Source organism: Chroicocephalus ridibundus, chromosome 14 (genome assembly GCF_963924245.1).
Source record: "Chroicocephalus ridibundus chromosome 14, bChrRid1.1, whole genome shotgun sequence".
Taxonomy (NCBI): Eukaryota; Metazoa; Chordata; class Aves; order Charadriiformes; family Laridae; genus Chroicocephalus; species Chroicocephalus ridibundus.
In genome coordinates this window covers 10,375,058-10,386,483 of record NC_086297.1, presented here as the reverse complement: position 1 = coordinate 10,386,483, position 11,426 = coordinate 10,375,058, and the positions used below count along the sequence as shown (strand labels likewise).

Genomic DNA, 11,426 nt, shown 5'->3' with positions numbered 1-11,426 from the left:
CCATGCATCCATTTTACTGCTTTTTTTTTTCCTCTTCTTCCCCAAAGGTTGTGTTTTTTTTAAACAAGCCAATGACTCTGTTCAGTCTGGTCTGTAAGAGATCCTGTGGAATTTCTCACAATAGTCCATTCTTTCTGTTAAAGGAAGAGGTTGTGCTCTTTCAGCCTTTTACAGTAGTTTCGTAGCCCTCCTTTGATTTCTCCCCAGCTCTTGGAAGTACTGACATGAAAACCAGACCCAGCATTCTAGTAATTTTTTCTAGTGCTATAGACAAAACCATTTCTCCAGCTCTGATGAGAAACAAAAAGAACGTAACTAACATATAAAAAGAAGATCAGAAACCAACCCACCGTTAATGAAAATTATTCCAGAAAGTGCACAGCTCATTAAACTTATTACAAAAAATAATAATCTCTCTGTTAGTATGGCACTCTGTGCTAAATCAATACATTTGTGGCCAATGTTTTTTTAAAGCCAAATCAGTGAACTAATGCAAATCCCTGGCTACGTGCCTGAAATCAGCCCCAAATGCCAACACAACTTCTAGAAGAATGAGACTCTCTGATACAAAAAATAATTCTTAATTCAAAGTCTGGCTTGATTAATAGTTAGGAAAGAAAACAAGTAGAAGCAGGAGTAAAGCTTGTTTTCACCTGCCAGCCCACAAATAAGATCAAGAACAACCTGATGGTTAAAAGCAACCTGTGCACTTACTAACTTCAGACATTCCCGTTATAAACTTTGTCAGACACACTGTAGGATTGTTAGTGAGAATGTTAAACTATGTAGTTAAGAGACATGTATAGAAAGGGGTCAATCAGGTTAGTAGAAAGCAGCACTCAATTTAGTATAAATGAGATACATATATATAAAAAAAAGAAAAAATATATATATTTAGATAAATATCTATCACCCACACAGATAGATATATATATATAAAATCACACGCTATATAGAATCACAACCTGTATTAATGACTACCAACCCCTCAAAATTACCTTTTGGGGGAAAATTAAATCAAGATATGAAGCACAGATCGCTGAAACTTCAAGTTCCACTTTTGGATTTAAGTAATTCTAAAAACCAGCATTTTAAAATAAACCTGTATTGTAACAACCATGCAAGTAAAGGCAAAGGCTTCCCAGTTTTGCCTCCTGTACAGCAATCTGTACTGTCAAGTGGTTTATGAAGCAGAAGTGCTTTTGTATCTTTTGGAATTAGCACAGTACAGGTATTCACCTAAATTGGCTCAATTAAAAATGGCATCATAAAGACCGCTACTATTGTGGTAAATACGTCGTAACGTGGGCAGGGGGAAGCAGCAGCTCAGAACTGAGACTAAGCACACCGATCAAAAAGAATTAGACCTTCACACCACTCCATCCACAGTCCCCTCTGTTCTGAAGACTCGGTGTCACTTTCTGGACCATGCCATACCCCTACGGCTGCTGCTACAGCGGCCAGCACGGAGGCAGGACTGTTCTGTCCAAAGGTAAGAATATCCCACCACCCCAGAGACTGTGCTGCTGCCTTCCCAAACCTTCTGGGACACGGGGCCGCTGCCACACGCAGCTGCATCAAAAACAAAGCTGGCGTAAGGACAGGGAGAGGGATCTCATGCAAGGAGGACAGAACACGCTGGCAGTGGAGATGAACGCTTCCGTCACTGGACGCAAATGCACGCTTAGGTCTTCCGTATGTTAGAATTCTGGGTCTTTTTCAAAGTAATTTTAAAGTCTACACAAAAGCTGCCTCTTAACAGAAAGAACACTGAACAGGCAGCCCAGAGGGAGCACAAAAGGAAATAATACCGTGCATCATAAAACACAAAAGGTAACGGGAAAGGTTCCATCAGTTCCTAAAGAGAGGTCAAATCTCTAGGCACATGAATCACCGGAAGACATTTTCCATTTGCAGAAGAAAGATCACATTGATCATGGGAGTCCAGGATGATCGGCGCCTAGGGCCAATTTAAGAAAGGTCACGAGCATCACCTCGGAAGCAGCAGCGTGACAGGAGTCCCGTTCAGCCTCTGCCATCATGCAGTAACCGTCACTGTATTAATAGCGGGAGGCACAGAAATACATGGACAAACCAGGGAACAGTTCTGGCTGAAACAACCCAACAACTCGCTTCAGTAAGGTCTGACACATAAGACAGAGGAGTCTCCACTAGTCAAAAGCAGTGGAGATTATCCCACATGAGCATTCTTCGGCATCACTAAAAGCATGGATAAGCGTATGTAATTTTTATGTAAGACCGTTAGCAGTTTTCTCACATCACACGGCTTTTTCAAAGGGTTTATCCATCTGAACGAAGGCGCGTTCTTGTGCCAAATTCCACATGCGTCAAAAAGTGTAAAACACCACCACGTTACAGCATCGGGACCCAGCCACATTCTCATCTCCCCCTCTGCCCAGGAGGGCACCACGTACAGATTCCCTACCGTTAACTCATCACCTTGGCTTCTTTGGTCTGATACTGTTTCCTGCGGCACTGCCAACATAAATCGGATTAATCACCCCAATATATACATAAATATTTCAAACACACTTGTTGAGTAATTTCAACTTAGTTAATTTGCTGAATAAAATTTAATTTTATTTAAAAAATCTTATACACTATTATTCACCTAGCCCTAGTTGTGAACAGATTCTCACTTCTGAAAATAAACCACATTCTAGTCAATTCATTCAACACCAAATTAAATTACTAGTACTGGATTTTTTTCTTAAAAAAAGTATGTTAAAACTTTACTTTTTTATTTTTAAAACCTCTAAAGAAAATGTTGCAATTTTACAGAAATGTTTCTTTTCAGGTTATGCTTTTTTTTAAATGCCTGTTATAAATTCAGCTTGTGTAGAGTTTTTTTCGTAGTTTTTTAATATGTATTATCTGCAGAGACATTGTAACAGTTCCATTTTGTGGATGAACACAAAACTTGTACAGATTTCTCGTATTTGGTCTTTAGGTAAATAGTTCCCAAAAGCTGCCTAAATAAACCACTCCAAACTGTTCAGTCCACCATGAAAATACAGTTTTTCCTTTCGTAGCGGGAAAGGAAATATAAATAATGCATCATTATTACAGAAAATGACAAAAAATCAGATTCAAATTAAGCCAACTATCTAGCTTTCACTCACCTTACTGCATGAGGAAATAAGACGTTATGTGAATTAAAGACTGAACAGCAGCCTTACGTTTAAATTTAATTTTGAAATGTAAAGTGGAATCTATTACCACAATTAAAGTGAGAAATTACCAATACATTTTAAAATGTTCAACTGCAGAACACACACTTAAAAAAAATATTATAATAATAATATGGTAGCCACTGTTAGAAAACCACAACAGCTACTCTTAATGGAGACCCCAAAAGGTCAGTGTATGACATCAAAAGTGTTACGGAGAAACTGGTCAGATTAATTTCTACTGATGGGTGCTTAAGCTTAAAAATATCGAATATACCTCTGACAAGATAATTTTACTCTCTTTTTAAAAGGACTTGTGATAAAGAATTTCATCTTTCTAAATGAAGAACAGTCTGTTATCTTAAACATACACAATATTAAGCGAGACTCTTGTTTTACTTTAGACTGGAAAAATATGCCAGGGACAGTCAAAGTCAACACAAAGTAACAAACAGCAAAAGGTAGCAGAAAGAGAAACAGATAAGTGCAGCTCTGGTCAAATTCATAGCAGTTCTTTACGTCAGTTAACGGCTCATTTACATTGTAATTTCTAATCAGTTACATGCAAGCCCAAAGAAGCATTTGATCACTACACATGGTAATAAAATTTGATTAAATTTATCAGGCAACTGCTAAAATATGAAAATTTGCAGATGTAATAAAGTAGCTTTATCTGAACTTTAACAGGACAGACAAAAGTAAATCATTCCATTGGTTAAAAAAACCCTACATTCAGTTTTTTACCAAACAAAATTTCACATGAAAAGTATTGTGTGATTCCAAAGTTTCCGGAGTAGAAATGGAGTGATTTGAAATGTCAAAGACCCCATTATTTTTGCAAAGAAATGAAAATACACCTCAAAAATTTCTAATTCCACATGTGAACAACAAAATACTGCATATCTACCAACAACTGCATCGGGTAGGTCATTATGAAAGGCTAGCTGCCAAGATGTAGGAAATGGCTCCTTGCCTCTGTTCCCTTTAAGGAATATACAATCGTTTGAAACCAGTTCACACTAAGCGCTTATCATGCTGCCGTTACACTGAGATACTCAGTCCTTAAAATAATCTGATAAAGATTTTTTTAAAGCTGCAGCCCTCCCCAACACTGTATTTCTCAGTGTACACAGTTCAGTAGGGGGCAGGGAGGAGCGGGGGTCACAGCCTCTGGAACAAGATGTTTTGCAGTTTGACTTTAAATTACCAAGTTTTAAGGCCACCTGTGTTGGTTTTTTTTTTCAGTGCTGAAAGTTGAAGTCTGATCACAGGGCCCCTTTCCCCACTGCGTGAGAACATGTTCCAACATTTTAGGTGTTATATTTAAGTGTCTCCTTTTGGCACCATGGAGTTTATTTTTTTAAAAAAAAAAAAAAGAAAACTCCCCTAAGTTTCTAGTTCTGGCTGCCTTTATCACTCACTGCCACAGATGGGGTGTCCACGTTAACAGCTATGACTATGCTCTCTCCATCTTCCGTTTTGATACGTTTGAGTTCCTGCTGTTCTGACTGGTCTCCGTTCTGCCGCTTTGTTGGAAGAGATGCCGATGCAGATGCATGGGTTGCTAACATATGCAAAGGACTTGCAGCAGCTGTAAAAAGATAATAAAAACTTCAGAACCCCAATCCTTGTGGAAACAGACGATACCGAAAGCAAAACTTGCATTTTCATTAAAATGATGAAGTCGTTTATCAGTTCTACGTGGGGTATTAGCAATCCCAGTTGAGATTCAGGCACAAATGTTCACTCTTTGTACAAACCTGAAGGACATTTTCCCAAATCACTCAACATTTATGCAGATTTGGACAAAGGTGGAAAAACTGGAAGTATCTCCATTTTGTCTATGGGGACCTGAAGACAGAGGATTAAATGACTGAAAGCCAATCTACGCCATAATTTGTGACAAAACTGGGAAGCGAATTCAAAGTCCCCTTTCAGTAGGATCTGGCCATGTCTATGGATCACTGGAGGACACGCTACTTGGCCTGGACGGAGAGCACCACCATGTCATATTCATCTGCAGACATAAGTTACTTAATAAAAGCTACACAATTCACACAGCCATGAGATGCAGACAACTCAAACAGCAATTCCTCTTCGACAAATAATGAGGCATTTACCCACAGCATACGGAAAAGACAATGCTTTAACCAGTAGTAGTAGTATTAAGAAATAACGCACTGGACTAGATTCAAGTGCACAACTGAATTAGATCAACAGAAATGTATATAGTTCAACACCCTACACAAGATTTTAATCTTTCTCATTCCATGGAAGAGATAGTACAAGTCACCATTAATGGGCAAATACAGTCCTTTAAACCTTCTGAGACATCCAAGGTTTCCTTCCCTCTACTTGTTAGCAGTCCCCTTCTCAGTATTGACACTGACTTTATTAAACCAAATTCAAATGTCTTTGGAAATAATGCAAAATACTAATTATTTATTTACTTGTTCCACCGTGTTTCATGAAAATTTATCTAAATATTATCAAATCACTTGCTCTTTTACACACAAGCTCCCTTTCTTCAGCACCACTGATTTGCTGACATTACTGTATTACCTGCTAGTGGAGTTTAAACATGAAGTCTATCTTATTTGCTAAACTTGTTGTATTCGTTCTTAACAAGCTGTCCTAGAGAATACCTGGAATATCACCTCTGCATGTACCCAAACTGTTCTTGTACTTAGTGTTTACTGGTAGAACAAATACTTCAGAAGATATTTACCTGATGCCAAAAGCTCTGCTGCAACTGTAAAATAATTGGTCCTTGGATCTCAACAGTCCTTCAGCTTCTATTAGAAAAGCTATTCTTTCTACAATTTCTGAATAGACGCCATACAGTTAGTTCTGAATAAAATGCTTTACTGAAAATTTATTGTTGCTTAAATAAAAACAAGAAGTTTACCCCTGATTTTCAAACGTGCATTAAGACTATTACTGCATTATTCACTCTGGGGTCTCTGTAGTAGAAAGACTTGCTGGCTGCAGCCACAACCAATACGTGGAAGTATGAAACACAAAAAAGAACAATGATGTTTGAAATCTACACTGAAAGTTGAAATAAAGACTATCTAGTTATGTAATTTTATTCTGCAATAAGAGGCTTGAATTTATTTTGGACTTCACAGCTTTCAGTTAGACTGACAGGTAGTAAAAAGCACTGACAAACTGTTTTGCTGAGAATAAGATCTGAAAGCACCTTCTACTACAAATAGAAGATGTCAGAAGAACGGTAGTTGCTCTGGATTTCTTAGCTTTCAGATTGCACAAATCTTCTTTCTCCAAAGACAAACACACACAGAGAAATGTGTGTGTAAATACAGATGTATGCACGTGAACACAGACATATGTAGATGTACGTGTGTGAATGCAGACATATTTGCAGACATGTACAAACACATCTGTACTTCTGGAGACCTATTTCCCCCTTCAGATGCTTTGTCTGAGAATTGTTTCTTGCTGGTTTAGGAGTTACTGTAACTGAGAGACCAGGACCGGAATACACTTCACTTGCTGTTCAAAATGTGAACATCTCATAAGGTATTTAAGCCCAGGAATCTCAGAGCGAAAACTCCCATCACTGCAAGCGCACCCCTATCACACAGAGTGAAACAGTGAGAAGCACCACAATTCTACTCCTACATTCAGACACATTTCTTAAATACCCCTAGCAGCCATTAGGTTTCCCTACCAAGGAAAACATGTTGAAACGAGATGAGCTTTCAGAGTCCAGGAAAAAGACAAAAAGAATTATTTCTTACTTTTAAAAATAACTTTTCAGTATATTTCACATGACTCTCGTCTCAATTCATACGTCCCCTTCTGCCAAAAAAAGTGCATGTGAAGTCTGACAGCGATTGCTTTTCCTTTACTTAAGCTGGAAATGAAGTGGAAGCAGACAGAACACTGACCTATAAATGTCAGTGATGGATGGAGAGTAAAAAGGAAACAAAGCATATATTGCACTCCATTAGAAAGACTTCAGAAGAGAAATGCAGGTAATAAATTGATATAAGATAGCCTAAAACTATTTCCGTAAATATATTTTATGACAAAAAAAGCTACTTCAGTATCAGATAACATCTCAAAGTGAAACTGTTAAAACAAGCTGTATGCACCTGCAAAGCAAACCAAAACCGAACAGTCTGTAAACAAGTGTGAATATATGAAAATTATGAAGAAGTACGGCTACCCACTCAGACTGCTGAGTCTGAGAGGGGAAAGATGGTATTCAGACAAGAATAATCTCAAAATCTTACAGAATTTTTGTTAGGTACAGGTTCAATAAAAACAGAATAAAAAGTAACAGTTCAAAAAGCTAACCCACGAGCAACTTCGGTCTTGTTTTCCTGTTGGTTGGTTCTTGACAAATCATGTGGGGAGCAGTTACCGTTTTAATGGCACTGTTCTACAGGAACTTCTTTTAAAACTTGTTTATATCCTGGGTTTAATGAGGAGGGAGGATGGGTTGTCACCACTAAGTACATCCCTATAATGACCACAAAGAGAATAAATAGCTGTTCAGGTAATCATCAATTAAGAGAAACACTGGTTCTTTCCAACAAGGAGGGAACAATCCCTTACAAGACTGTAATCTAAGGTTTTTGTCAACTTAGTTTTCAGTATAACTCCAAGAGACATGAGACCAGAATTCAAGAATTCAGCACCAGTCACATTGAGTTTTTAACACGTACAAAGCAACAAAATACTATGACATAATACGTACCAGCATTGCCCTGTCCTTGTATCGCAGTGGTGATAGGTACTATGTGCGTTCCGTTCTGCGTTACAGTTTTTATTGGTAGCTGGTGTTGACCTAGAGGTGCCTGTTGCACTATAGTAACTGTCTGTAAGGGTGTGGTCTGAGATGTCTGAATGATACGACTAGCAGCTCCTATTGTAGCATGACTAATAGCAGGTATAGGCTCCACTTTAACTGAAAAACAGAAGATAAAACATTGTTAAAAACAAGAAAGTATTAAAGAACCATTTTTTTACTCAATCAGCCCTCAGTGAAAAAGTATATTGTTTTTATTACTAGGTCCAACTTATGATGATGCAAAATCTTCAGTTTTAGCCAACCATGTCAAGCGTTCATCTGGAAGTAAGTTTCAAATAATAATCCTTCTGTATAGAAGAGCTAGCAAAACAACTAACCCCACAGGTTCTCACCTTTTACTTCCTTGTGGTCTCCATTCTCTTGAGGTTCTACCTTGGGCTGGGTTACCATCGCAGCTTGCGTGACTACTGCCTGTCCAGCTACAGTGTAAGTGTTTGCTGGTGCTAATCCAGTCACATTTGTGACAGACACAGCTGGTATCTGGTGGACAACATGAACTGTCTGAACTACAGGCTGCTGGGATGTCGATGTTGTCACAGGAGTTGCAACAGTGTAGGTGACGGGTTTAATAGTTTGTGGTAGCTGCCGTTGTACAGTAATTAAAACTGGTTGGCTAGATAGAGGTGATCCTACCAAGAAAGAGAGAAAAATCAGTCTGCCAATTTTAATTATTTCTTTTAAGACAGCCATCCTTTTAACACTAAAGCCTCAGAGAATTAACAACCTCCTTCACCAATACTTGAATTATCCAAAAGATAAAACCGGACAATGAAGATTATGACACATGGCTATTCCAAGCCACATACTCTAGGTAAGTGCTACATTAGCTCAGTAAGACCCATACACCATTTGGGCACCAGCCACTCCTGCCTTCTCCCAAATGCAGCTATTCTACCAAAGCTATGTTTAGTACTCATTTAGTAAAACTCCTTTCCATAGATGGGAACATACAAGTGCTTCAGGCATTGTGTGTTGCGTGTCTGCATTGGCAAAACCCTCAGCTTCCTAAGCTGGGGAAAGCCTGGTGCCTCTGCTTCAGGCCACGCTTGCCTTCGCCACAGAATGGTCACTGGCACTTCCGCAGTACCAGAATATCACCAAGAAAAGAGATGGCAAAAGTATATAAGCTAAAGTAATTAAACAAATACATCCTTATCGCATCATGCTTTATGCTCTTTTTTAAATAGGAAAATGCTTATCGCGCAAATTTATTCTTTCTCTCTTTATCCTTTCAATTCTTTTTATGCCTACTTTTGAAAGGATGACATGATCACAGATGCGTGCAAGACCTTTGCTTATTTCTGTAACCCACGTAAACTAAAGTTTTTGAGTTTTTTTCTAAACCAGAAAGAATACAGTTTGAAAGAAAAAGACAACTCTTACAAGACAATACAGTCCTATACAAGACAGAAGCACAATCCCTGCTTAGTAACAAAGTGGAACAGCACACAGATGACAGTCCTTACGCATGCAAACAGAATTTACCCGGCACGTTTACACGTTTATCCAAGATTTGCTGTCCACGTTAACAGGTTAAATGTTTACCTTTTTTTTTTAGCGTACCCGTGAAGTCTTGGTAGTATTTATATATTATCCCTCTCCCCCTCCAACCCCCAAATGCTGATTTCAGGATTCCTCACCTGGGGCACTCTGTGCAAATCGCGCTTCTTGTATTACCGCTAGTTTGGGCTGGATAGCACTAGGCTCAGGTTCCATTGGGACTGGAGATCCTTCCCTGGACAGACTCTCGGGGGTCTGGACTCCACTGGAGTGCGCAGACAGCACTCCAGAGTGATTAGGAGAAGCTGGGGCACTTCTGTATTTAAAAATGAAAGCAGCAGCTGATGTGGTTTAACTTCTGAACTGTGAAAGACAGTGACCTTCCTCTAAAGAGGCCATTAACACACACTGGCCACAGGAGGGCACCTCTGCCTTCTGGCAAATACAGTTACAACCCAAAGCAGCTGATGATCTTTTACAACGCTTCTGTTAAACAGCGACAAAATTTAAAAGCAAATTTCAGGTACAGTTAATGGAGAAGTAGTGGCTGGATGCCTTCTTAGAGAGACTCTCTAAACAATCTGTGAAACATGAACGTTTCTTCTGGTGGAGAAGAATGATGAGCAAATCTCAGTCTACAACGCAAGTAATAAAAGATCTGCACCAGCAGAAAGGCCGTAACTTTACAGAGGGAATAATTTAAACCCATGCATTTCTCCATCATGAATTCTGCTTGAACATTATCAGACTAAATACACAATTGTCATCTCTAAGTTCAAAAAAAGGGTAGCTGGTATTTGATAATTTTCTTTGCAGTTTTAAAATGCAGTAGATGGCAGTTAGAAATTAAAATTATAATTCTGTAAAAAAAACCCCAAAGGTATGGCAAGGCTTGCTTACATTAACCATCTGATAGTTACGCAAACCGAGTCAGTTCTTTAACACTAAAAACAAGCAGTAAAAACAAGCCTAGTGTATGGGGCAGCCTCCTAGTAAATCATACAGAATTCAAATACTGAGTCTGGATGAAATTAAATTACTAAACTTGTGACTGTATCCAAAACTATCAAGTCTGTATTAGCCTGAAGATTAAACAACAGCCATAGTCTTTTTGATCATCTGTTTTTCCTTACCTAGAAGAGAGTGGTCCCAGAGGGGTTCTAAAGCAAGGTACTCCCCTAGGCCGCCTTTTCCTAAAAGCCTGCTCTATTAATTTGCTTTCAGAGGCAGGGTCTATCCTCCAGAATGAGCCTTTGCCTGGTTCTTCCTGGGAACGTGGTACTTTGATGAAATAACGATTCAGAGAGAGATTGTGACGTATTGAATTCTATGGAACATAAAAAAATATGTAGAATTCATATAACTTTTCCAAGTCAGAATGTGGCCTACTGCAGCAGTTCGTGCTATAGGAGACTCGGGGTTCAGCTCTTTAATTCCTTAATTCAACAGAACTCAGAGCACTACAAAGGCAGTGCCATAAACCTGAAAGGACTCTGGCATTTTTCAAATCTTTCCCAACAATTAAAAAACCCAAGTATACTACTGCGGCAATAACGGAAATCTCGTTTAATTCTCTAATGAGAAACATGGTGATTGCAACATACTGTTAGAACACTACAAACACTTGTGCATAATGCAGTGTTAAAAAAAAAAAATTACCAGTCTTCATACACCACCCTTCCCCAGGTGTCAAAGAAAATGTCAGTTCATTCTAGGAGGGCCAGTAAAATACAGCATATACTGATTCTGATCTTATATGATAATCCTGTTACTGTTCCACAATACAGAAAGAGCAGGTTAAATTACACAAGTTCCAAATGCAGCTAGATTGTTGGGAGTTCACCCACAGTCCAGTGTGTCTCAACAAAGGATCCAAGGGTTTAGCGTGTCTA

General features: G+C 38.7%; 1 protein-coding gene across 3 annotated transcripts in view; it reads right to left on the bottom strand.

The window, feature by feature from the left end:
* Nucleotides 1–921: 921 nt before the first annotated feature.
* The window catches only part of FOXK2 (forkhead box K2), a 76,055-nt gene continuing 65,550 nt past the window's right edge, over nucleotides 922–11,426 (bottom strand). For 2 of the 3 annotated variants that reach the window (XM_063351902.1, XM_063351900.1), the window contains 5 exons: nucleotides 10,668–10,861; nucleotides 9,675–9,850; nucleotides 8,367–8,663; nucleotides 7,921–8,130; nucleotides 922–4,782 (listed from right to left, as the gene is read on the bottom strand). In XM_063351902.1, the coding sequence (XP_063207972.1) occupies nucleotides 4,586–4,782; nucleotides 7,921–8,130; nucleotides 8,367–8,663; nucleotides 9,675–9,850; nucleotides 10,668–10,861 (1,074 nt within the window). In that variant the 3' untranslated portion in view covers nucleotides 922–4,585. The remainder of the gene's footprint in view (nucleotides 4,783–7,920; nucleotides 8,131–8,366; nucleotides 8,664–9,674; nucleotides 9,851–10,667; nucleotides 10,862–11,426) is intronic. The other variant, XM_063351901.1, reaches the window with a different exon arrangement.